This window comes from Nannobrachium achirus, assembly GCF_963921795.1.
Source record: "Nannobrachium achirus genome assembly, chromosome: 18".
Lineage (NCBI taxonomy): Eukaryota > Metazoa > Chordata > Actinopteri > Myctophiformes > Myctophidae > Nannobrachium > Nannobrachium achirus.
The window spans coordinates 21771983-21799160 of record NC_137825.1 but is presented as its reverse complement, the minus strand read 5'-3'; the positions used below and the strand labels follow the sequence as shown (position 1 = coordinate 21799160).

Sequence of the window (27178 nt, the reverse complement as noted above, 5' to 3'; positions counted from 1 at the left end):
GGGTGACCGTGCCTTTTCTGCTGCTGCCCCTGCTCTCTGGAACGCCCTTCCTCTAACTATTCGAAGGGCTCAGTCCATTGGTGTTTTTAAATCTCTTCTTAAGACTCACCTTTTCTCCCTAGCTTTTAATGTTCCTTAAACTAGTCTCATCTTATGCTTTGCTTTTATAATGTGTTTTGCTGTTTTATTAATTATATTACATGTTTTGTTACTTGATGCACCCTGTACAGCACTTTGGGCAATGGTTTTTGTTGTAAATGTGCTATATAAATAAAGGTTGATTTGATTTGATTTGATGGAGCTATAAAAGACACTAAGTGATGGAATCGCCAGCCCAGACTATCACCAGTAGTCTGGGCTGTCTCACGGAGGCTATAGGGAGGACCAAGATGCCTTTTTTGGGCCTCAAATACCTGTTGTTTTGACTCTGAGAGCTGATATGATATGATATAGTACTTTATTGTCAGTTCACAGTGAAATTTGTCTTGTGACACAGCAGCCATGTATGCGAAACATATATACAAACATTTGACACAAGGGAACAAAAACAAGACAGGTTTACATACATAAGGATAATATAGACAAGAGCAATGTCCACCGCCAAGCCTACCTATGGCCAAACTCCTGATTAAGCCTTAAAGTCGACTCATGGACAAAGGACCTTTTTAGTCTGACCTTATTGTATTCTGGAACACTGTATCTCCTTCCTGAAGGCAGCTACTCGGATATCGTTGCTGTCGTGAAGAAACCTCTTGTCTCCATATTTTAAAGCGGCATGTAACTTTATGAATAAAATATAGTTTTGTCCAATCTGTATGATAGAACAAGGGTCTTCAACAAGGGGTCTGGGACCCCTAGGAGAGTTACTACAGGAGGTCCTCCAAATCTTTGTGTGATAGAAACTTTTGTCTCCTCTTTTTAACCACGTGAACCCTAGTGTCCTTATTCTGAGAACTAAGTGCATAGTGAAAGGTCAACTTTATTAAGTATTGACGGTTCAATCAAGTGGTTAAATATCTGAAAACACAAATTGAATCCAAAATACACTAATGATTGTGCTGTCAAATAATGAAACTATATGGAATCTATGAAAAGGTTGTGGGGGTCCCTGCTTCATCTCTCTCTCTCAACTAAGGGGTCCTTGGCCTGAAAACGTTGAAGACCCCTGTGTTTAGAGTATAATTGGATGGATGGTTGTATTTTGTCACAGGATCTGACACGAATTCTGACCTGAAGGTGAAGATACAATTCATCCCCCGAGCAAGCAGGCTGGCTCGTTTTCTTTTAGACGTTTCTATTGAAAATACCTGATGGTCACCGCATGAATGTGATTTTCTAATAGCCGACCTACATGTATATCACAGGGCTTAAGTGGTTAATGTACAGTATGCTTTGTGTTAATAATCTATACCTGCAAAGTTCTGTAACCAGTAGCTAAATGTATCACATAATTGTAGTGGGTAACTGGGGATATAGTGGAGTACAAACATTTACATACAGTACTTGGGTATAAGTTTGTACTTTCTGCACATGTGTGTGCGTGCGCCATCCATCACCAATAACCATAATAGCCATGACAACGAACAGATCTCCTCTCTGTGATCAGTTTATGTCTACTATATGACATATCGTCTGTCTGTCGGTTGGAAACCTTGTATGTCCAAAACGGTTACTTTTTTCAGGATTCAAATTCAAAAGCATCAAACCTAGCCGATCTACAAGCTTTCTTGTGACGCTGTAGTTATGATCAAGTAGGGCTGTTAACCCATTTAGGCCTAGAATTATTGAATGCTTTAACCAGTGAAAAATAGCAGATATACAAGCTCACAGCGCGGCACCGAGTGCCGCGCTGCGAGCTTGTAGATCTGCTATTTTTGATAAAGTCGTGAAAATGTGTGCAAATCTTTGAATATATGTATTTTCAAAGCGAACGTTTGCAACTCAAATTTTGCTTCTGGGGGGGCCCTGGAACTAAATATTTTGAGATGGGGGTCCGTGGCCAAATACATATCATTTTGGGCGTCCTTGACATGAAAAGGTTCGAACACCACTGACATAGTAGTCTCTCAAGAACAGACTAACTGAGCTCCAGTTAAGTGAAAAGGACCGTTTCTTTGACGATGGCGAGCCAGATTGCTGACATAGAAACATGGGTTTTTCAAAAAATCTTTGAAGGATTCAAAAGACACTAATAGAATCGGGTCTAAATTCTAATTTTCACGGTTTTTCAAAAATAGCAGATCTACAAGCTCGCAGCGCTGTGAGCTTGTAGATCTGCTATTTTTCAATAGTTAAAGCATAAAATAATGATACACAATAATGTGTTCCCGTTCTGATTAATTTATGGGGAAAAAAAACACCAAAGGTTAGGATATGGAGATGAGAGGTTTCTGCCATGACAGCATTGATTTGGGAGCAGCCAGGGCTGTCAGAGTCTGGTTTCCATCTGCTCCTTCACTCACACAGGAAGATCCCTTTTCTGTTTTGTTTAGTTTTTATCCTCTGACTTCCATATTTAGCCAGTGGTGGAAACCAACTAAGTAGTAGTATTATCAAGATGGACATTTTAGGCCTAGAATTATTGAATGTTTGAAAAACGCACTCGCGCTGCAAGCTTGTAGATCTGCAATTTAAAACCGTGATATATATCTTTATTTTTATTTTTATTTTTTTTATTTTTTTTGAATATATCTTTTTCAAAGTGAACATTTGTAACTCAAATATTTGCTTCTGGGGGGTCCCTGATGAAATATTTTGAGATGGGGGGGGTCCCTGGAACAACATATTTTGAGATGGGGGTCCGTGGCCAAATACATGTAGTTTTGGGGGTCCTTGGCATGAAACATTTTGAGAACCACTGACAGAAACATAGTTAAAAAAAAAAAAAAAAACTTTGCACAAATTTTCAAGATTTTTCAAAAATAGCAGATCTACAAGCTTGCAGCGCGGCACTCGGTGCCGCGCTGTGAGCTTGTATATCTGCTATTTTTTTTATATTTAAAGCATAAAATATTGCGTAATAATGTGTTCAGGCCTAAATGGGTTAATTTACAAATAAAACCTAAAAGGTTAGAATATGGAGATAAGAGGTTTCTGCTCGACAGCGTCGATATGACTCTGAAATGGGACTTTGAAGTCGATGTATATTTTTTATGCTAATACATTTGTACTTTTACCTAAAGTCTAAACCCGAGTAGTTATTCCAGCATTGCACGCGCACAACCAAGTACATCTTCAGATTGCTGATCCACAGGCTTCTTTAAAAAAATCAAACCTCGGTTCGAAGTGGAGCGGTGAATCTGTGTGTGTGTGTGTGTGTGTGTGTGTGTGTGTGTGTGTGTGTGTGTGTGTGTGTGTGTGCGTGTGCGTGTGTGTTTGTGCCTGCACAACAGCGCCCCTCCTTTAACTTGTGTGGCCACTCAAGGTATTGCCAGGCTACAGACATAGCCAGCCAGCCACAGACATACCTGTCTATTGGGAGCGCTTTCACCGCTCCAAAAAACACCAACCACTTTCCAACCACAGGGAACTGGACAGCCTGCTGCTACTACTAGGGAAGTCAGCAGAACAAAAACAAAGCAGTGTTGGAAGAAGTCATCAGGGTTTTTACTTGAGTACAAGTAGCCAGTGGTGGAAAAGGTTTCTACTTAACTTTACTGGGGACCCCTAGAACCCCTGGGGGTCCCCGGGCCCCACTTTGTGAACCACTGGTGTAAAGGCCTAGTCCACACTAATGCAAACTCCTTGCAACTGCCATTTGGGATAATGGTTGCTAGGAGTTGTGTCGCAGATCATTGTTGTTGACTGGCCTTAAGGCAGCAACACCTGCCATGGTAACACTTGGCCATGTTCTACAGTAGGCATAATTACATGGTTAATCACACAGCCATTACCACATGTGTTGTAAGTAACAGTTGCGTGTGTATGTTTGTGTTATTTTTCCACCCCGCTGTCCCTCTCTCTCTCTTTCTCTATTTTAAGCACCGTTTCCATTCCCATGTCTTCCAGGAGACTCCTGGCCTATCTCTGAGTCAGAGGAACGCGTCCAGAGCGCTGCCCGCCTTGCTCTTCAGCTGCCAGGTGGGCGTGGGCCGCACCAACCTGGCCATGATCCTGGGCACCCTGGTCATGAACCGCCTGACGGAGGCCTCCCAGCCACAGCCACAGTACGAACTCCTGTCCCGTTGCAAAAATCATCCTCACACCAAAGCGCGACAATGATAACTTTAACTATGTTGTTGACTATTATAGACCAGTGGTTTTCAACATCAGATTTTGTTATCAAGGTCCATTATATATTCAGCATTTGATCCGCAGACCACCATTTCTTTTTTTTTTTTAAGATTTGTTTTTGGGCTTTTTATGCCTTTATTTTATAGGATAGTAGACTGACAGGAAATGGCGAGAGAGATGGGGAATGACATGTGGCAAAGGTTGTCTGGATCGGGAATCGAACCGGCGACGCCAGCAGGCATATGTGGTATGCGCCTTGACCACTAGGCCAGCGGGTGCCCCCGCGGACCACCATTTGATGAAATATAGCCTCTCAGACGACCCAAAATGTAGAATATTTTGTTTTTGTTGGATAAGATTTTGTCCACAATTCCATTCCATCAAAATTCAACAATTCTTCAACAGTACATTGTCTAATTGTGTAGAATTCTTATAAATTAAGCAATGCAGATGTGTTTAACAATAACTCTTGAGAGCGTAAAATGAAACCAGGTTTTGGTTTATTCCATTTGGTCTAAACGGGTTGAGACAGAAGAGGTTGACGTGCTTTGTCTTTGTTTTGTTGCAGAGTTGAGGAGACGGCGGCCCCAGAGCCCAGGCCACTGTTCCAGGTCATTCATTCTCTGATCAACAAGCTGACCAATGGACAGCAGCTCATGGAGGAGGTACTGACTGGACACACAGTGGTTCTCTGACTTTTTTTGTGTGTCGATGACCTCCAAATTAATCGTACTATTCCACAGGGGCGTCACAAGAGGGGGGAAAGTGGGACTGAGTTACTAGGGCCCAAGGTGGAGGGGCCTTCATTGTTTTATACTTTAGCTATTGAAAAATAGCAGATCTACAAGCTCACAGCTGTACAATGCTGTACACACAAGATGATGAGCACAGTGTCAGTACAGTGTCACACCTGACATCCTGGCTCGAAAACAAATAGAATCTTTTTGATTCGATTTCACGTCTTCTTCCCTTCCTGACCGTTTAGGTTGACCAAGCTATCTCCCTGTGTTCTGAAATGCACAACATCAAAGAAGCGATCTACGAAAACAAAATCAAGCTGGAGGGGATCGGAGAGGACTATCAAATACAGGTCAGTGATGTTCTACGTTCTTTAAAAAATCAAACCTTGGTTCGAAGTGGAGCCGTGAAATTGAGCACTTCCAGATCTATGTTTTTGATTCTATGTGTTCCCCCCTGTGTGTGTGTGTGTGCGTGTGTGTGCCTGGCCTGAAAACAGCGCCCCTCCCTTAACATGTGTGGTCATAAAAGGTACTGTTCGAACTCAACGGGACATTTCTCACTGGTGAGACAGGACACACAAAGCCACTCAGAGGGAGACCATGGGCTCCGCCCACGGCTCCAAAAAAACACCTTCACAGTCCAAAACTAAGTAAACTATGCCTGTGGCGATGCAACAGTATTATAACTCCACTTGAAAGTTAAAATATCTGAAAAAGTACCTGTTGTAAAAGCTTTAGATCCGGGGCAAAGGACCCCTTAGCTCAGAGAGAGATGAAGCAGCGTCACTTAAACCCTCAATACTTTGTAAACATGACCTTTGTTTCTGTACTTGGTCTGTACACCAAACATCCGATCTCCAATATACAATTTACAATTTAGGCATTTAGCTTTTAATCTTTTAAGCTTTTTAAATAAAAGGCTGGTTGTGGTGTGCTGACAATGCAGAAGAGGAAGTCCCATTTCAAGCTGAACCACATTGGAGAAGTTGCGGAGAGCTCTAAAGCCAATATTTGACGGTTGGATTGTACCATTCATATAAAGGCCAAATTCAGGGTGACAGCGACAGCTAAAATTGAGCAAAACAGTAGTATTCGGAGAAAGACAAACTGTGTGCACTGGGAATATCATTGTATTTCACAACTTGTTATTTGACCGTGCTGTAAATGCTGCTTGTTTTGTTTGTTTCAGGGGAGCAGCACAAAAGACTACTTTCTGCACAGGACCATGCAGAGCTTGGAGCGCTATTTCTACTTGATCGTGTTCAATGCATATCTTCATGAACAGGTTTGATTTCTTACTTGAAATGATAATATTATTTTTTGTTATCTAGTACAGTGGGTCGGAGAACTCTCAGGGGTCTATAAATGTATTGAGAAAAAACAAATAACTGTCACAGCCGTTCCTACTACGGCAGAAGCTACCACGTCTGCTGCATAGACGCGTCACCATGGGAACCAAAGAGTTCAGTGAAAGGGGTGGGAACCCGTCTGCGACGGCTGTTTGCTTAACGATTTTGACTGCTACGGTGATCGCTTCATAGCAGCTGTACTTCCGCCTGACGGAGCCGTCCTGAAAACCGTGCTCCCTATCGTTTCCAGATGGGGGTCCGCAGAGGTGCGGCCAAATAATACGCCCATTCTGAAAAGGTTTCGTGCCAGGGACCCCCAGAGGAGAACATTTGTGTTTAAAAGAAAATCTTTTTGGTCCGTGGTCCATGACCTACAAATGGGTCCCGACCCAGTGTTTTGGAACCTGTGCTCTATTGTTCATATTATAATTATGGTTATGCACATGATTCTGTAATCACATGTAAATCGTTGTTGTCGGGTGGAAACCTTGTATGTCCAAGACCGTTCGTTTTGTATTTATCATTTTAAAAATGAATCAAAGTAGTGAAAATAGCTGATCTTGTGCCTTCCATTAGAAAGAATCACATACACTCTCAAAAACAAACAAGAGCTGTTTGAGAAAATATGGGGGAACTTTATTCAGTATATAAAGGGCAATGACCTTTCTCACTTGATGGAGGAATCGGAGGTGGGGTAATTGCACTCTCTGCAGGCACTTGTTCGGCCTTGTGGCTTGGGACTCTGTAAGTGTTAATTGTATATGTGCTCATTTTTGTTTGTTTTTATTTTTGTAAGCTGATGTTTTTTTTTTGTTTCTCGTTTGTAGTGTCATTCAAGTTATTTTATTGCAGTTTGTATTTTCATTTTCATTGTCATGTATTTGTATTTGTTGTGTGTCTCACAACGCCTTGCACCGCTTGCAGATCAGCTATTTTATTTTCACTAGTTCAGTGCAACAGTCTCGTACGATGAAGCAGGACTTTACTTTACGAAAAAAAAAATGCAAATCTGAAAGTCGGAGATACGAGGTTTCTGCCCGACAGTGACGAAATGCTGCTAGTTTGCCGGGTCAACCGGTGTAAACCAATGTGTGTGTTGCAGTATCCGCTGGCCTTCGCCTCCAACTTCAGCCAGTGGATGTGTTACCATGCCTGGTTGTACAGGCTGCTGGCGCGCATGAACCTCTCTGAGCTGTCTGCCCCGCCCGCCCTGGTCACCAAGGGAGCCCGCGTACTGGTGAGAACACAACACACACACACACACACAAACACACACACACACACACACACACACACACACACACACACACACACACACACACACACACACACACACACACACACACACTCTCTCTCTCTATTAAATAAACCAGTAAGACGCCCTAAGGTCACAGGTCAGCTACAGGTCAGCTATATCCATATCTGGAGTGCGTGAGGTCAGATGTAGAGGTATTGGCCAGCTCTATATATGGAGATCTAGGAGATGATCCAGTCGTCTCCATGTATGGCTATCCAGGGTTTGATGAGGTCGGTGTATGCAGATCCAGGTGATTATAGTCAGCTCCACATATGGAGATCCATGTGTTGTACCAACTTTCTGTCTGGGCCATACAGTATATGGAGCATGACATGAGGCGTGACTGATGCATGGGAGGTTTTCATAGTAAATACAACCTACGGTCGCAAATACAGTATGTGTGTGTATTTGTTTGACAGGGACAATACATAGAACAATGTATAAAGTTATAAGAACAATCAAAATATTATTATTATACTCCTTTTCCCCCATAGAAAATGACTTGTTATTGTCAAAACAGACGCACGCGCGCGCGCGCACACACACACACACACACACACACACACACACACACACACACACACACACACACACACACACACACACACACACACACACACACACACACACACACACACACACACACACGCCTATGAGGTTTAGGCATAAGGGATGGGGCCCTTGAATGTGCTGTTTTTGCTTTTCCGCTCTTGATGAGGTCATGTTTTGGTCCTAAAGAAGCTTTTGATTATATGTTTTTTTTTCTCCAGTAAAGTGAAGAGCATAAGCTGCTACACTGAAGGCACAGCATGTGTGTGTGTGTGTGTGTGTGTGTGTGTGTGTGTGTGTGTGTGTGTGTGTGTGTGTGCACCTACAGTAGCTGTTCCTGTATGTGTCATAAATCAAAATACCAGATATACAAGCTCACAGTGCTGCGCTGTGAGCTTGTATATTTGCACACCGTTTCACAAATCGCATAATAGGACAAACTCTTTCAGTCGAGAGAATTGATTTAGCTGTGTGTGTGTGTGTGTGTGTGTGTGTGTGTGTGTGTGTGTGTGTGTGTGTGTGTGTGTGTGTGTGTGTGTGTGTGTGTGTGTGTGTGTGTGTGTGTGTGTGTGTGTGTGTGTGTGTGTGTGTGTGTGTGTGTGTGTTCGTGCGCAGGTGGCTGACGAGTACTTGGCCCCAGACGTGCTGAGTACAGTTAAGGACATGAAGGTGGCCAACTTCAGGAGAGTTCCGAAGATGCCTATTTATGGAATGGCCCAGCCGACGTCCGAGGTAACTGCAAACGGCCAAAATAATCTTGTAATGTAAAAGGACTTATTTATTGCTGATTCATATTAGGATAATTAGCTCATTTTACCCCAGGCCATTAGGTTCATCTTGCCCCACGGCCACCATTTTGACAAAACCTGGCTAGCTTAATGCTTCAGGCTGATCTTTAGCTAAATGTTTCACATAGTTTCATACATTGGAATGTCAACGATATGCATGATATATAAGTTTAGACCTGGGTACATTTGCTTTAACATAAAACATAATTATACCAGAAAAAGTAAAACATGAACAAAAAACACTTTTTTGTGTAGAAATATGCTTGGCACTTTGCCCATGTGTCTGTCAACTCCACAGCCAGGTGGAAATGATGGTTGTGTCCTTATTTTAAGGTCACATGATAACTCATGTGTATAGTTTTAAAGACACAGGGGGTGGTTCAACTTACCCACAGGTTCATCTTACCCCGTTCTCCCCTATACAGTATGTGCAGTTTTGCGTTTAAAACACATCCTCTAAGAAAGGTGAGTTTATGTCTAAATAAGGTTGGTCAACAGGAAGCATGAGCCTCAGGAATGTTAGTAATTCTGTTTATACTTGGCAATCATAAACACGTCCTTGACATGTATTTACACCTCGGTGTCAAACAACCATTAGATGTGCATATTTCTGGCCTGATGAGTGACTGGACAGCTAAACGGAGAACAATATTTTCCCTCCATTGAGTAATTCATTCCTAAGTACAGGGACAGCCTAGTAGCCTCTGGGGCACGGGGACATTTAGCGAGAATCACAGCATGTCATCGTTCCAAATGCTCTAGATACACTTTCTTAATTATATGAATACTTTTAGCAAAACAAGTCTGACAGCAGGAGTGGCGTAACTGTGTTTTCTGATGTCATAATGATGAGGACCTGATGATGAGGACCTCTACAATTACATGTATTTGGCCGCGGACCCCCCATCTCAAAACATGTTGTTCCAGAGACCCCCAGAGAAGCACATATTTGAGTTACAAATGTTCGCTTTAAAAATACATATATTCAATGATTTGCACCAATTTTCACGACTTTTCAAAAATAGCAGATATACAAGCTCGCAGCGCAGCACTCGGTGCCGTGCTGTGAGCTTGTATATCTGCTATTTTTCAATATATAAAGCATAAAATATTGCTTAAAGTGGTCCCTGGTCTTAATGGGTTTTGCAAACTGTGCATCATTTTGGGGGTGGCAGGCGACCGGTGCAGTGCTGGCCCACCTGACGGACGAGAAGAGGAGACACGGCCACGTGCTGTGGGTCAACCTGCAGGAGGAGCTGGTGCTGGAGGGCAACGGCCAGGTCTTCACCCCCCGAGAGCCCTCCTGTCTGGAGCAACACATCCCCGTGCCTACCAACGACCCACAGACCATAGAGGTACACATTTATACCCACATCTGACCCCCAGACCATAGAGGTACACACAGGGTTCCCACGGTCATGAAATTCCTGGAAATATTTTGATTTTCTTTTTTTTTTCCTTTTTTTCAGTACTGGAAAAGTTTTGGGATTTATCAAGAGTCCGGGAAGGTCCTGGAATAAATAGCTATGCATTGTCTTTGGTTATTGATTTTGTTAATACCTCTGAAATGACAAATTAAACATGGGCCAAATTGTCAAATTAGAGGCAGAAATTGTGAAAATAGCCGATCTACATGCTCACAACGCCTCGCAACACAAGGCGTTGTGAGCATGTAGATCTGCTATTTTCACAATAGAACAGTGTTATACAAAATTCCTCAACTCTTAGTGCTCGTCAGTCGTCAGGGTGCCAGGTCCCCAGTTAAAACATGATTATTTCAGGGGTCACAGCCTGAAAAGCATACACTACCTGTCTTTGGGCATTGCGCATAGGAGTAAGTGACCTGCTATTGAGCTGAATTATATAGTCCTGGAAATTGGGTTAAATATTCTGGAAAGGTTTTGGAAAACTTTTGGAAATTAATTGGTAAAAATGTGTGGGAACCCTGTATACACTAACCCTAACCCCCAGATCATAGAGGTACACACTTATACCCACCTCCGACCCCCAGACCATAGAGGTACACACTTACACCTCCGACCCCCAGACCATAGAGGTACACATTTATACCCACCTCCGACCCCCAGACCATAGAGGTACACACTTACACCTCCGACCCCCAGACCATAGAGGTACACATTTATACCCACCTCCGACCCCCAGACCATAGAGGTACACATTTATACCCACCTCCGACCCCCAGACCATAGAGGTACACATTTATACCCACCTCCGACCCCCAGACCATAGAGGTACACATTTATACCCACCTCCGACCCACAGACCATAGAGGTACACACTTACACCCACCTCCGACCCCCAGACCATAGAGGTACACATTTATACCCACCTCCGACCCCCACACCATAGAGGTACACATTTATACCCACCTCCGACCCCCAGACCATAGAGGTACACACTTACACCTCCGACCCCCAGACCATAGAGGTACACACTTACACCTCCGACCCCCAGACCATAGAGGTACAGTACACACTTACCGGTATACCTTGTCCCCAGCTCATATAGGTACACATTTATATCCTGTCCCCACCTCCAGTGGTGTAAAGTAACTTACTTACTAAAGTACAATTGTGAGGAATTTGTACTTATTTCCAATTTCCGATACTTATACTTCTACTCTGCTACATCTCGGATCCAAATATTGTACTTTTACTCCACTACATTTATTTGAAAACTTTAGTTACTAGTTACTTGGTAAATTTGTATTATTATTATTACAAATCATACATTAACAACTTCAGCCCTGTATACATTTAGTCTTCTTTCGTCCGGGTTTTGTCATTTACTATGGGGTGTATCAGACTCATATTAAACAATGAAACGGACGATGTACGCATTTTGGCATATATGGCGGGCAAGTGCGGTAATATCTAAAAACACGTGTTGGAGTAAACGCCGGCTAAAGTGTTAAGTAAAACATCTGGATGATTCTGGATACTTTTTCTCCCGCCACCGGTTCTAGAAGCTGGAGGTGTCCCTGGCGGAGGAGACGGCGGGCTGTGGGAAGTGGCTGGAGGTGACCCTGGAGCAGGAGAAGCAGATGAGGATGTTTAAGAGCTGCGTCAGCGTGAGGGACACCTTCACCCAGCAGAGGTGCTCCCACCAGGCCCTGCAATACACACGCATCCCCCTGCCCGACTGCAGCGCGCCCACTGAGGAGGTAACACACGTTGTCCCATTAGGACTGAAAGGCCTAACATTATTGAATGCTTTAACTATTGAAAATAGCAGATCTACAAGCTCACAGCGCGGCACCGAGTGCCGCGCTGCGACTTGTAGATCTGCTATTTTTGGAAAAAAGTCGTGAAAATGTGTGCAAATCTTTGAATATATGTATTTTCCAAGTAAACGTTTGTAACTCAAATTTTGCTTCTGGGTGGTCCCTGGAACTAGATATTTTGAGATGCGGGTCCGTGGCCAAATAAATATCAGTTTGGGGGTCCTTCACATGAAAAGTTTTGAGAACCACTAACATAGTAGTCTCTCAAGATCAGACTAACTGAGCTCCAGTTAAGTGAAACCGACTAACTGAGCTCCAGTTAAGTGAAAAGGACCTTTTCTTTGACAACGGCGAGCCAGATTGCTGACATAGAAACATAGGTTTTTTCAAAAAATCTTAGAAGGATTCAAAAGACACTTATAGAATCGGGTCCAAATTAAAATTTTCATGATTTTTCAAAAAATAGCAGATCTACAAGCTCGCAGCGTTTGCTTCTGGGTGGTCCCTGGAACTAGATATTTTGAGATGCGGGTCCGTGGCCAAATAAATATCAGTTTGGGGGTCCTTCACATGAAAAGGTTTGAGAACCACTAACATAGTAGTCTCTCAAGATCAGACTAACTGAGCTCCAGTTAAGTGAAACCGACTAACTGAGCTCCAGTTAAGTGAAAAGGACCTTTTCTTTGACAACGGCGAGCCAGATTGCTGACATAGAAACATAGGTTTCTTAGAAGGATTCAAAAGACACTTATAGAATCGGGTCCAAATTAAAATTTTCATGATTTTTCAAAAAATAGCAGATCTACAAGCTCGCAGCGCGGCACTCGGTGCCGCGCTGTAAGCTTGTATATCTGCCATTTTTTGTTAAAAAGCATTCAATAATCCTAAGCCTAAATGGGTTAAAAAATAAATAATAGATATATTCAAAGCATTAAATAATGGTTTAAATGTTGCTTTCAAAAATATATATTCAAACATTTGGTAACGTTTTCACGATCTTTCAAAAATGGCAGATATACAAGCTCGCTGTGGGCTTGTATATCTGCTATTTTTTATAGTTAAAGCTAAATAATGGTTAAAGTGGGACTAGGACTGAAAAATACATAAAGATGTCTTCTAAATCCTACTGGTTTTCTGAAAGATTTATGTTTCTTAATCTGTGGTGATCAAAGTTTTTAATGTCAAGGACCCCTATAATTATACGTATTTGACCGTGGACCCCCATCTCAAAATATCTTGTTCCAGGGACCCTGAGAGAGAAAGATTTTAGTTTCAAATGTTCACTTTAAATATATATATATATTCAAAGGTTTTTCAAAAATAGCAGATCTACAAGCTTGCCGGTGGTGGTGGTGTGTCATGCAGTTTGTAGACTGAGGCTGTGGCATTGACTATGCTTTTGGCGCCCTCTAGTGGCATATAGTGCCAATTACCAAGCATTCTGAAAATGATGACCAAAATCTTGCACTCATAAGTTGAGCTATAATGATGCTAAAAATTTAGTTTTTCAGTATTTGAGGTACACTTAAGTAAACTTGTTATGCTTATTCACATTTGATTTGTATTGTCAATAACGGGACATCTTTTTATACAACAAGATTTATTTCTATATTTATCTTTCGGGGGTTTGGGTTTTTTCTTCAATCGAATAATCAAGAAGCAAGGTTTTTATATCAACTATTCAACAAATCTACTTGAAAAAAGAATGGATTTTATTTTTATAAAAGAACTTCAAATATTTATTCAGAAATTAAATAAATAGCCTATATATATGTTGTACTGTACATAGCAACAAGAACCCCAAAAGGGATTCCTGTCTTGTAAGCAACCTCCAACATTTACATTTTACAAGCAAGCATTTACAGAAAAAAACAAGCTCATAACTCGCTTAATAAGGGGACATGGTAACACTGGCCTCAACCCTAGTGTGGTGTTTTATGTTCCACTGTTTGACCGCCTGTTTCTTCCCACACACACACACACACACACACACTCAGGACTTTGACCGGCTGATGGAGGCCATGAAGGGAGCCTTGGCCGAAGACTCCCGATCCGCCTTCGTCTTCAACTGCTCCAACGGCAAGGGCCGCACCACCACCGCCATGGTCACCGCCGCCCTCACCCTGTGGCACTTTAACGTACGTACAGGGGCGTCACAACAAGGGGGGGGGAAAGTGGGACTGAGTTACTAGGTCCCAAAGTGGAGGGGCCTTAATTATTTTTTACTTTAGCTATTGAATAATAGCAGATATACAAGCTGTTGTTTGTCTTTTTTGCACATCTGTGAATCATATGTTTTCTCCCTACAGGGGTTTCCTGAGTTTGGGGATGATGAGATTGTGAGCGTTCCAGATGCCAAGTACACAAAGGGAGAATTTGAGGTAGGTACAATAATTATTATTTATTTCCTGCTGTCCAATGTAGCCCTAATTTGTACGACAAATAGCAAAAAAAAAAAAAAAATAGAAGAGCGCTTCGGATATCATGCCGTCCAGAGCGCTACACCTCAAAGTATGACAAGTACAGGGTGTTAATTTATACAAAAACGCCAGCAAAAAAGTTAGAATATGAGATTTCTGCCCGATTACGGCGAGACATGCTTTCGTCACTGTCCACTGGCTGGCCTGATGATGATGTGAGTACATTATGTACAGCACACATAAGGCTAGAGGGAATGGGCCACAGCCCTCTAAAGTGACCTACTTTACAACCGTGTCATGTAACGTCCACATTCACTCACGATTTGTAGGTTACACACACGCACACAAACACAAACAGGTCATCTGTCTATTGAATTGGGTCATTGTCGTGAGACACCTCTGCTCAATATTGTGGGTGTATATAATCTCCAACCCCCTGTGTAGTAGTAGGAGTAGTAGCCTAGTAGTGGCAGCAGCAGCAAATGGAAATGAATGTTATTGGCTGCAACCGCAGCTAGGTAGGGTCTTCCCTCAGCAGAAACCCTAGAAACATACTCTACTTGTTTTTGTTTAGAAAAGAATGGGACTGTAATTTGCTAAACGCATATCATGATGATTTGAAAAGGATTTTAAACTAGCGATTGAAAACATAAAGTGCTTATGAAAATGTAATAAAAGGTAATAGGTAATAAAATAATGAGGTAATAAAATCAAGTGTAGAGTTCACCCAAAACCTCATTGACTTGAGTATTGAGATTGTAATCTATTGCGACCGGTAACAGGTGGAATAGCATCATCTGCTTGGCCTTTAATAGGAACAGCAGGCTGAAAGAGAACCTGGAAGTGAGCTTCAATTCCAGCTGAGGTTCCTTGGGGCTTGGGGTGGAGTGCAAGATCTACTACCATCAGCTCCCAGTACTTAATTAACACACGACTTGCTGCACGCAAACCGTGCTACTCATATGCTGAGTTGGCTTAAAGTGTTTCAAGTGCCGTATTGAATCATGATTCTCAACAGGGTGATTTGTCTCCACAGTCTCCACACGAATGCTAGTGAGATACGTTTTAAAATGTGTGCCCAGATCTGCTAACTAAAGTATATAAACTGTGAACCTGTATTTGGGCCGCAAAGCCATGGGGGGAAAAAAGGAGGAAAAAAACTGGGGACACAGGGGACACTCCAGAAACAGCCAATTGGAAGAAGTCTCTGTACGCGCACGCACGCGCGCACACACAGTGTGTGCTCCGCACAGCGACAATAGGCACATGACATGCCAATCACAGCAACCCTGCAATGGGGGCATTACACAAATGGGGTTGCTATGGAAACCTTTACCGAACGCCAATTCAGCCTTTGAGCGGAGTGGGATGTTGCCTTTCTAACAACAACAACAACAACAACACCACACCACCAACAACACAAAGAGTCACTGTGGCTACCAGTGGTGGAAAGCAACATTTATTGATGTAGGCCTATTATCATTTTACCTCCACTACATCTTGAGGCATATATTGTTACGTTAGTTATTTGAAAACTTTACTTTGTAGATTTTGATTATTATTACAAATCTCTCTCTCTCTCTCTCTCTCCATCATCCATCCCGGTATAAATACTTTGGCAATTCGAAAACTGCAGATCTACAAGCTGACAATGTCAATGTAATTTTCAAAGGATTTTTTTAAAACTTGTGAAACGGTGTGGCCCGTAACTACTTAAACTTCAAAGGGATAGTTCAGCCCCACCATGACAACAGTAACATCAGTTTACTGTCAATATTCCAGGATGACCTCCCACTTGGGTAATGACGCCCCCTGGCGATCATTCAGAGAAACTACTTCAGCTCCCGTACTAACGTAGGTAGGAAGGGCCTGTCACTCAAACCGGAGTGACCCGCCTCCAGGCTATATAAGCCCCCGGAGGCGGAAGTAACATCCTCTTTTCACTCTCTGCGATATCACATTCAGATAAGTTGAAACTCAGCCTTTGTATTATTATTCTTCGCGCATTAGCCTAAAGCGGTGGCATTGGAGTCGCCCACCGGCGAGTGTTGAATTAACCCGTACTTAAGAATACTTATTCTTGTCCCGTCCTAAAACGACGGTTATTTCCTTCTATAACAAAGGGTTATTACTGCTTGTTCAGGCCTCCGCCGAAGCAAGCGTGGCATAGCATTAGCCGTTAGCTTGTTAGCTCGTCTGCTCTTTGTTAACGTTAGCTACACTGCTTACCGCTTGTTCAGGCCCTGCCCGAATCAAGCGTGGCCTAGCCTTAGCCGTTAGCTTGTTAGCTCGTCTGCTTCTTGTTAACTCTAGCTACAGTGCTTCGCCATGGATCCTCTGGCCTTCCTGCCGAGGCAATGTCCAGGCTGTCCAGGACTCATCGACGGACAGGATCTTCACCCTCTCTGTGTCGGCTGCATGGGCGTTGCACACGCCTTCTCTGCACTGAGTCCTCAGGGGAGAGCAGGACCCTTCTGTGACTTCTGCGTGGCCTACGACCACGATGTACTGGTACACCGGTTCTACCTAGCCAGGGCAGGCCTCGGGGCCTGCGCTCCACCAGGTGGGTCCACTGCTCTCAACCCCACAGCCCAGTCTTTCCTTCCCCAGGCGGCCCGCACCGTTGGTCAAGGTGCGGCGCTGCCTTCCGGAGATCCGTTTGGCAAACAGCGCGCCATTCCAAGTCAAGATGGCGCCGTGCTACATGAGACACCGCCTGCCGCGCAACCGACCGCAGCTAGCTCCACTGTCACTGGAGCTGGCGGGTCTGGTGAAGTCGCCGCTAAGAAGGCGACCAAGAAGGCTAACATCCCTCCGGTAGCCTTTTCCCCTTCGGGCGCGGTGCCCAAAAAGAAACGCTCGGATGTGACCGTCGGGGACGTTCCCCTCAACGTGAGCATCGCCAAAACAGTCCAGACTTTCAGGCGAGAGTCGGACCTGAGCTCCTGTCAGAGCGAGGGTTCTGGTTCTGAATACTCTGGATACACGGCCGAGGAGGAGGAGGACTCCGTCGAGGACGATGGTTCTCGACTCACGGTCACAGTGAAAGGTAATGCCCCTGCGGCTCCAGCACGTCAACTGGACGCCGCAGGGAGCTCCCAGTCCTCCTCAGGCACCACTGCCCCTCCACCCGCCAGTCAAGCGGGTGAAGCGGGAGCAGAGGACGTCGATTCTGCAGCAGAAATGCTGGATCATCTCACGGTCTACATGAGAGCTCTTGCCAGAGTTGGAGAGGAGTTGCCACCTCCTCTCCCCTCTGAAGAGGCCGAGGATGATGACGAAATGCCCGGGCAGGAGCCTTCGGTTCCCGCCCCGTATGTCCTCTCCAGGCTGCCGCTGGTGAAAGGATTCACCAAGGCCCTCCATTCCTCATGGAAGACACACAAAGACCCCAGGAAGCTGCCTTTTTCTGTGTTGGATTTGGTTGGCGGTGCGGAGGCAGGCATGTCCACCTGCCCTAACCTGGACCACCTGTTGGCACAATCCTTTCTGGGTTCCGTCAGACCCCAGTACAAGGATGTAGGCACGGCTAAAAACGGGCCGTTTGTCGGCCCCGTCGGCACCAACCCGCCGGGGTTCACTGTCCTGGAGGACAAGCTGCAGTCGGACAGGGCTCGTAACGCCTACCGGTCCGCTGCTCTGGCTGCTAAGGACCTTAATCTTATCCAGCTCTTGCTAGCTTCCACCAAAGACCTGGTCAAAGGTCTGCCCACGGGGGAGCACACTGCGGAGCTAAACACCCTATTCGACATCATGCTGAAGGTCAATTGGCATGCGGTCAAGTGGATGGGCAGGTCCATGGATTATAACCTCCAAGCTGAGAGAGCCCGCTGGCTCGACTATGTCGACCTCGAGCCTAAGAGGGACGTGGGCGAGAAGCCTGTGGGTCCTCGCGGGGAGATGTATAAATCCCTCATCAACATGGAGAACAGTCCCACCACACTCATGGGCGGCGGTTTGGAGCTGCTGCAGGGCAGAGTCACGTTCTTTAAGGCTGCTAAGGACATTGTCGAGTCCACCACAGTGCCACAGGAAGAACCGCAGCAAGCTAGGAGGGCGTCCCGCTCCTCCCGCGTCAAGGAAAGGGGCCGCTCTGCTTCTTTTAAGAAGCACTCGTCTTCCTCCAGGGGAGCCTCTGCAGCCAGGGCGCCTGACAGGCCCCGCAGCAAGGTTGTGGTTCCCGAGCGCGCTCAGCCGCGCCGCCCGTCCAAGGATGGCAGGCAGCAGTCTTCCTACCGCGGTGGCCGCGGTAGGGGACAGCGCAAATGACACTCGGAAGAGGGGGATTGTGCTGGGGCGGGGGTCCGAGGTGTCTCTCGGTCCCCCTCCCCCCAAACGAGGGCGTTTTTCTGTACCCCGTGTCGGGGAAATGAAAATGTTGAATTTGATGCCTCCTGTGTCGGCAATAAATATGTTGAAAGAGCAAAGTCTGTCTCTGTCCAACTCTCTCGCACTAGCACAGACGACCCCATCGTGCATGCCTCCTGTAGTAATGATGAAGTCCTGTCAGGACTCGATAATCAATCACAGGTTTTATCAGCAACCAGTAATGTTATTGTCAAACAATTATGTGGTTCCTCAAGCGCGCGAGTGGGATATCCCTCGCGTCGACAATATGACTCCTTTATGCATGCCTCCTGTAAGAATGATGAAGTCCCGTCAGGACTCTTTAATCAGTCACAGGTTTTATCAGCAACCAGTAATGTTAACGTCAAACAATTATGTGGTTCCTCATGCGCGCGAGTGGATTTTCCCTCGCGTGAGCGATGCTATGAATTTAACCTTGAGTCAGAAATTCTGTCGGCCTACTATGAGCCCGGGTCAAGGGACAAGCATAAAGGCCTTAGAGCAGGTATTAAACGTAAAAGTTCCTCTCCTGTCAGGGGAGAATGCTTTAGTTGTGGGCGAGTCTGTTTATCAGTCGAATCGCTTTGCTCTTCCTGTTGCTCTATCGAGCGAAAACCGAACGCTTCCGGTTTCACCGGATACGGATTCGCTAGCTCCCCGCTTCCGGTCCGGCCGCAAAAAAGCTCCGCTAGTCAAGCGGTACAATCAGAAGGTGTTCCCGCCTTGCGGCCTATTGAACCCCTGCGCTCCGCATCCGGGTGTTCCGGATACGGATACGCAGGTTCCCCACTTCCGGTCCCGCCGCAAAATAGCTCCGCTAGTCAAGCGGTACAACCAGAAGGTGTTTCCGCCATGCGGCCTATTGAACCCTTGCGCTCCGCATCCGGTCGTTCCGGATACGGATACGCAGGTTCCCCACTTCCGGTCCGGCCGCCAAAAAGCTCCGCCGTCACGGAAGCACAGTGGTGGGGTTTCTCTCGCTCAAAACACGCTAGCACGCTGCGCGCGACAGTGGAAGTTATGCAACCCGAGCCATTGGGTATTTCGAATGATAACCAGGGGTTACAGGTTACAGTTCGCAGACATACCCCCGCTTTCGAGCAGGGTTATTCATACCAGGGCGCGTGGTTTAAAAGCAAATCTTTTGAGAGAAGAGATCAGCTCCTTGCTAAGCAAGGGTGCTATAGTGGAGCTGGACAGGACCCAATCCCGCATGGGATTTTGGAGCCGTTATTTCCTGGTGCCCAAAAAGGGGGGGGGCTACGTCCCATCCTGGACCTAAAGGCACTAAACGTGTACCTGAAGAAATACGTTTTCAGGATGCTAACTGTACCCACCATGTTACGGTCGGTCAGGCAAGGGGATTTCCACTGTTCAGTGGATCTGAAGGATGCTTATCAGCACGTCCAGATTTATCCCCCACACAGGAAATTCCTACGGTTCGCCTTCGAGGGTCGCCTGTACGAGTACACAGTACTCCCTTTCGGTCTGTCACTGAGCCCGAGGGTTTTCGTGAAAGTGACCGAAGCAGCCATCGCCCCGCTGAGACAGCAGGGCGTCAGGTTGGCGACGTACATCGACGATTGGATGATTTCAGCGAGCTCCGCCCACGAAGTGGCGCGTCACACACAAGTGGTTTTGGCTCACCTGAAGGCCTTAGGTTTCATAGTCAACCACGGCAAGAGCATGCTGACTCCAGCAAGTCGTCTTACATTCATTGGGGTCCTTCTGGACTCATCCGACATGTCGGCCCGTCTCTCAGAGGAGAGGGTGGACAGGTTTCGGGAATGTCTCGACTCCTTTCAAGTGGGCCAGGAGGTCACTTACAGGAGTTGCATGGTACTGACGGGAATGATGGCTTCCGCAGTACATCTGTTGCGTTTGGGCAGGTTTCATATGAGACCTTTTCAAAGATGGATGTTATCCCTCGGGATCCCGCCCTCCTTGAAGTACAAGAAGGTTACGGTTTCCCCTTCCTGCGCGATCGCCCTGTCTCCGTGGCTGGTGGAGGGGTTCCTCACCAGCGGAGTCTCGATTGGCGAGGTGGTTTCCCGCAAGTCGATCACGACAGACGCCAGTCTCAGTGGATGGGGAGCCACTTTCGAGGGGCGCACAGCGCAGGGGCTTTGGCCTCTGGAGATGAGGGGTCGTCACATCAACTATTTGGAGTTGATGGCTATACTCCTGGCGCTCAAGCATTTCGAGCCTTGGATTTTGCATTGTCACGTCCTGGTCAGGACAGACAATACGACGGCCATGTTTTATGTCAACAAACAGGGGGGCCTGTCGTCGTTGCCACTGGACCGTCTGGCTCGAGAATTGACGGTTTGGTGCCTGTCGCGCCTCAAGTCGATCAGGGCCTTACACGTCCCAGGTCTCCTCAACAGCGGAGCAGATCTCCTGTCCAGGGGAGGTTCTCGCTACGAGGATTGGTCTCTCCACCCCAGGGTGGCGAACCAGATTTTTCGCAAGTTCGGTCAGCCAGTGGCGGACCTGTTTGCGTCAGCGGAGAATACGAAGTGTCCGTTGTTCTTCGCGGTGAAGGGCAGTCCTCCCTTGGGGTTGGACGCCTTAGCGCACACGTGGCCGAGAGGTCTACTGTACGCGTTTCCCCCCTTCGACTTAATCCGACCCACTCTGGAGAGAGTCAGGAGGTTCGGTCTGGAGATGCTCCTGGTGGCTCCCTACAAGGGCACGTGGAGGTCGGCGATCGCCCCTCTCCTTTGCGAACCGGGTTGGCAGCTGCCTCAGTGCAGGGATCTGTTGAGTCAGGCCAGGGGGGAGATCTTCCACCAAGACCTGCAGGTCCTAGACCTGTGGGTTTGGCACGTGAAAGGTTAAACCTGCTGGCGGCTGGTTTTTCTTCTGAAGTGGTTGCTACCATTCAGAGTGCTAAGGCGCCTTCTACGAGGACGTCTTATGATGGAAGGTGGAATGCCTTTGAGGACTGGTGTGAGTCGCGTGTTCCACCGGTGGTGGCCCATGTGGCGTCAGCCCAGGAAATTCTGGAATTTATGCAGGACCGCTTGAGAAGTGGTCTTGCATTTTCTACCCTTAGGGGGTATTTGGCGGCTATTAATGCCTGTCACCTGGGGGTGGCGGGCAAGGCACCTTCTAAAGTCCCGGAGGTCATCAAGTTCATGCAAGGAGTTGAACGTTTGAGGCCGGTGACTAGGTCTTTGTTCCCAGTTTGGGATCTGCAGGTGGTTCTAGGGGGCCTATGTCGGGCTCCCTTTGAGCCGCTTGTAGGGATGCCTTTGAAACTTTTGAGTTTCAAGACGGCTCTTTTGCTGGCTTTGGCCACGGCTAAAAGAGTTGGTGACCTGCAAGCTCTCTCGGTGTCTGCGGAGTGCATGCAGTTTATGAACAATGATCTCAAGGTGTTGCTCAAGCCTCATCTTAAGTTTGTTCCTAAGAACATGGTGGTTCCTAAGGAGCCTGTTGTTCTTCTGGCTTTTCATCCTCCTCCGTTTGTCTCGGTGGAGGATGAACGGCTGAATTGCCTTTGTCCTGTCAGGGCATTGAAGGCCTACTGTGACAGGACTGCTGGTTCTAGAGCTTCTTCTCAGCTCTTCGTGGAAATGGGCAATGTTCTTGTCAGAAAGCCGGTGTCTAGACCCACTCTTTCGAGGTGGATTGTGGATGCTATTAGGCTGGCTTACTCTAGTGCGGGTGTGGAAGTGCCGGCGGCACTTAAAGCCCATAGCACTAGAGGTGTGGCTACTTCGTGGGCACTGGCAAAGGGAGTCTCCGTTCAGGAGATTTGTGTTTCGGCTAATTGGTCTTCGCCTTCTACCTTTGCAGCCTACTATCACCTGGATATCGAATCCTCTTCGCTAGCGCATTCGGTTCTGGGTGTAGTTGCCTCCTCTACGTCATAGAGGAGTCGGATCTTCCCCTCCCACAGGTGGGCATGTAGCCACCTGGGGTATTTTGGGGGGGACCCTGTGTTTTCCTTATATAGTGTGTCTTACTTATAAGGCGGACTTGTCCTTTTCATTTAGTTGAATGAGGCGGACTTCGGTCTGTCAGGGTCTCTCCTTATTTTCTCATGCCTTCACACCCAGGTCCGGTGGGCCTGGGACCTTCTGGGTGATGGGTCACGCCCGTTTGGGCTGTGCTCACCCGTATGAGGGGTGTGTGGGGGTATGAGAGTAGGTTGTGGCTTAGAGGGGAGTTTAAGAATCCCAAGTGGGAGGTCATCCTGGAATATTGACAGTAAACGGTAGGTTCCGTACGGAACCATTGTTTACTTAGATATGGAAGGATGACCTCCCACGTAATGCCCCTCTGTTTCACTGAATGTGGCAGAGAGGGGTATTAAGAGGATGTTACTTCCGCCTCCGGGGGCTTATATAGCCTGGAGGCGGGTCACTCCGGTTTGAGTGACAGGCCCTTCCTACCTACGTTAGTACGGGAGCTGAAGTAGTTTCTCTGAATGATCGCCAGGGGGCGTCATTACCCAAGTGGGAGGTCATCCTTCCATATCTAAGTAAACAATGGTTCCGTACGGAACCTACCGTTACACACAATGGTAACAACATTCCAAATGTCCCCCTTTTTTTCCCCCCAAGATTTCCTTTTTGAAAATAGCATGCGATGCGCTGTGAGCTTGTAGATCAGGGTTCCCCAATTAGTTTTCCCCAAGGGCCGAATTATGTCTAGGGTACCAAGCCGAGGGCCACAACATTGCAGGGGGTGACGGTGGCGTTCCCACTACTCCAGCGACAGTCTTCGTCGTTGTCGGGTGAAAATCTTGTATGTCCAAAACCGTTTGTTTTGAATTTATCATTTTAAAAATGATTTAAACTAGTGAAAACAGACGATCTACAAGCACACAACGCGGTGCGAGGTGTTGTGTGCTTGTAGATCGGCTGTTCTCACTACCTTTGTGCAACGGCCCCAAATTTGGAGATACGAGATTTCCACCCGACAACGACGATATACTAGTGTTGTTGCTGCTCTTATACCACCATTATTACTGGGGTTGGTGTGGGCCAGACAGTAGCCCCCCGTGGGCCGCAAATGGCCCGCAGGCCACCTATTGGGGAACCCTGTTGTAGATCCTCAAAATGCCGATGTTTAATAGGCATATATATAAGTGCCCGTGCTTTGCCTAACGGTCGCTTCTTTAGAGCTTTTGTTTTCATAGACCTGGTTGCCTGTTTGTTCCTCTCGCAAAATCCGGCAACACTTGGCTTATTGCGTCTGCAACATCTGCAGCACAGACCTGCTGACACACATATTAGTGAGTGTAGGGCATGGATGATGGATGGATGGATGGATGGATGGATGGATGGATGGGTGGGTGGATGGATGGATGGATGGATGGATGGATGGATGGGGTGTTGCCTCGAGGCCAGTTGTGTTCCCTGCTGTCCCTTTTCAGCCTCAGTGCCTGGCCAGTCTGTCTGTCTGTCTGTATGTCTGTCTGTCTGTCTGTCTGTCTGTCTGTCTGTCTGTCTGTCTGTCTGTCTGTCTGACTACCTCCTAGTAGAGCTGGGTGCGATTATATGACTTCAAATCAATATCACTTTTATTTTGTTGCTGTCACAGGCAGAAACCTCTAACTATTCTCCTTGTAGATGGGCTATTTTAACTATTTTAAATAGCTTTTTGAGCGGTGGTCACACCGTCTCCATAGCATGGCTGTGTGTGTATGCGTGCGTGTATCTGTGTATGTAGCCTGAGTACTGCTGAGTGACCAGAGAGGTGCTGTTGAGCAGCCTTGAAATGTACATGCATGCATGCATGGATATTACACGCGCACACACACACAGTGACACAGCCTTGAAATGAATGGTGTGAATTTTAAATAATAACAAGAAAAGGAAGGTTTTGGACATACTTACAAGGTTGTCATTGTCCACCGCTGGCTGGCCTGATGATGTGTGTGTAACAGTATGTACAGTACACATAAGGCTGGAGGGAATGGGCCACATCCCTATGAGTGACCTACTGTAGTACATGGACACTAGACCAACGCAGTTTTGTAAACGGCAGCTTACAGCATGTCACGTAACGTCCACGGTGGCACGGTCGCTCATGATTTAAACATAAACAGGTCATCCGTCTATTCAACTGGGTAGTTTTTGTTGCCAACGCGGTCCATCGCTGGATTTAGGCCACAGGAGGATGACCACAAGATGTTTCCTTTGCATGAAAGTTAAAAACTCTGTGTTTGTTTTAATTTAGAGATGTTGTTGACCCGGAAGATGATCTGGCAAGGCATGTTTTACATTAGTTCAACTCAGCGACAACAATCACATTTTGATTCTGTTTTTCTCTCTCTATTTGTTTTTCCTTTTCTTTTCTTTCTTTGAGAGAGTACTTTCGTTATGTTTTGTCTGAAATGTCACATGAAAAGGGTAGGCACAATAAGCCTTTTTGGTCTAATATTTCATAGGAAATGAAATGAATACAGGCCTATTGTCATTTCAAAATGTTAGGACCAAATACATTAGTACTACTACTAACCTCCTCAAAATCCCCATGACCAACCTACGTTACCATGGGCGACCAGGCCTTATTATAGTATTATTAGTTCTATTAAGACAACATGATTTCCAATTGGACAGTAATACAGAGAGTTGAACCATCCACAGGTGGTGATGCGGCTAGTTCGCCTGCTCCCCGACGGCCACCGGATGAAGAGAGAGGTGGACATGGCTCTGGACGCGGTCAGCGAGACCATGACCCCCATGCACTACCACCTGAGAGAGATCATCATCTGCACCTACAGACAGGTAGGACCACCACCCGTCCTGGAACCCATGGGGACACTAGCCTTGCGTAGCCAGACTGTGTGGATATGAGTCTGGTACTAATAATATGGAAACATTTTTGGAGCGGTGATAGCCGCTTCCTACATTTGACTTGTGTGTCCCTATGTCCCTACTGTATGTGTGGTGCAGCACAAGTGTGGTGCAGCACGAACAGCTGCAATACCGCTGGTTGACCAAGTGGCGCTGTTGAGACACACACACACACACACACACACACACACACACACAAATGCAGTTTCACACGTGCTGTCATGAACGGTTCTTTTTTCTATTGCAAAGTGCAAACTGCTAATAAACTCTTCAATCAATCAACACGGTATAGCTGCTCAAATGCACCGCTCCACTTCAAACTGATGTTTTGTTTTTTTAGTTTTTTTCCAAGGGGCGGGTTAAAAAAGGAAAAAAAGGTCTTCGGACACAATTGGTTACGCCAGACCAATACTGATTACCCTGATTAGTTACCAAACTCTTCGTGAGGAGTGAGGAAATGGATACACAATTGAGCGTGGCTGGCGGATTTGTCTGATTCCAGGCTATGGGGATTGGGGACGCCACATTCCTTTTTGTGTTGAAACAGGAACTCTTGTTAGTGTCCTCGTCTTTCTTAGCACCACAGCCTCCCCAGTGCTGTGCTGCGTTTATTCCGACTAACTTAGAGGAGAAATAGAGGGAGGAATGGTCTTCCCAACGACACGCAGTAGGGAGAAGTTCAACTTTTAGCATTTGTGGCAGAAGTGAAAGTTTTTTTGTGCCCCCTGAACATGCAATCCCGATTTCGAGTTTATTTGATGTTGCGTTCATGATTTCCGAAACGTGAGAGGCCGAAACGTTGTGTTTTTTATACCGCTTGGTTAATACAGTTATTTGGGGAGCATTAAGACCTGTGTTTGGATCTATTCTTTTCTTCAGAATTCCATTTTTGATCCAGCACCCGTCGCAATATTGTGGATGTGCGTGTATCTCTTGACCGCTAGCGTTCATGATATGTGCCATTTTGTTTTGTAAGAAATGGGTCCCTCTCGTTAATTGTCTTAGCCAATTAGAGGCAAACTATATGGAATATCAAAAAGATGGTTTGATGCTCATTGCCACAGGACTCCTGAGAAATTAATGTGTGTGTACCCGATTTGGTGGAAAAATCACATGTATTATCTGCAACAAACTGTGACATTTGTTGCATTCGTGTTGCAATCTCCTCGGAAATCGTTATATCCGATGGAAAATAGAAGAGAAAAATATAGAATTTAGACGTTTGCCCTGAGGTGGGACCCAGACGAGACCCATACAAATGTGTCCGCGACCCACTGTTTGGGAAACTGGGACCCCAATCTACATCCTTGTTGTTTATCTAACTCTGAGGCTTTACAAATGGAACAAAACGGAGGGTTCCATTGCACACTCTCAGAGTTACAGACCCATATAAAGG

General features: G+C 46.1%; 1 protein-coding gene across 1 annotated transcript in view; it reads left to right on the top strand.

The window, feature by feature from the left end:
* The window catches only part of pald1a (phosphatase domain containing paladin 1a), a gene marked incomplete at its 3' end in the record, with an annotated part of 110374 nt that overhangs the window by 21965 nt on the left and 61231 nt on the right, over positions 1 to 27178 (top strand). The window contains exons 7-17 of the mRNA XM_080747691.1: positions 4009 to 4166; positions 4802 to 4898; positions 5219 to 5323; positions 6163 to 6258; positions 7425 to 7559; positions 8784 to 8900; positions 10132 to 10311; positions 11943 to 12140; positions 14198 to 14338; positions 14510 to 14581; positions 25573 to 25713. Coding sequence (XP_080603817.1) covers positions 4009 to 4166; positions 4802 to 4898; positions 5219 to 5323; positions 6163 to 6258; positions 7425 to 7559; positions 8784 to 8900; positions 10132 to 10311; positions 11943 to 12140; positions 14198 to 14338; positions 14510 to 14581; positions 25573 to 25713 — 1440 coding nt within the window. The remainder of the gene's footprint in view (positions 1 to 4008; positions 4167 to 4801; positions 4899 to 5218; positions 5324 to 6162; positions 6259 to 7424; positions 7560 to 8783; positions 8901 to 10131; positions 10312 to 11942; positions 12141 to 14197; positions 14339 to 14509; positions 14582 to 25572; positions 25714 to 27178) is intronic.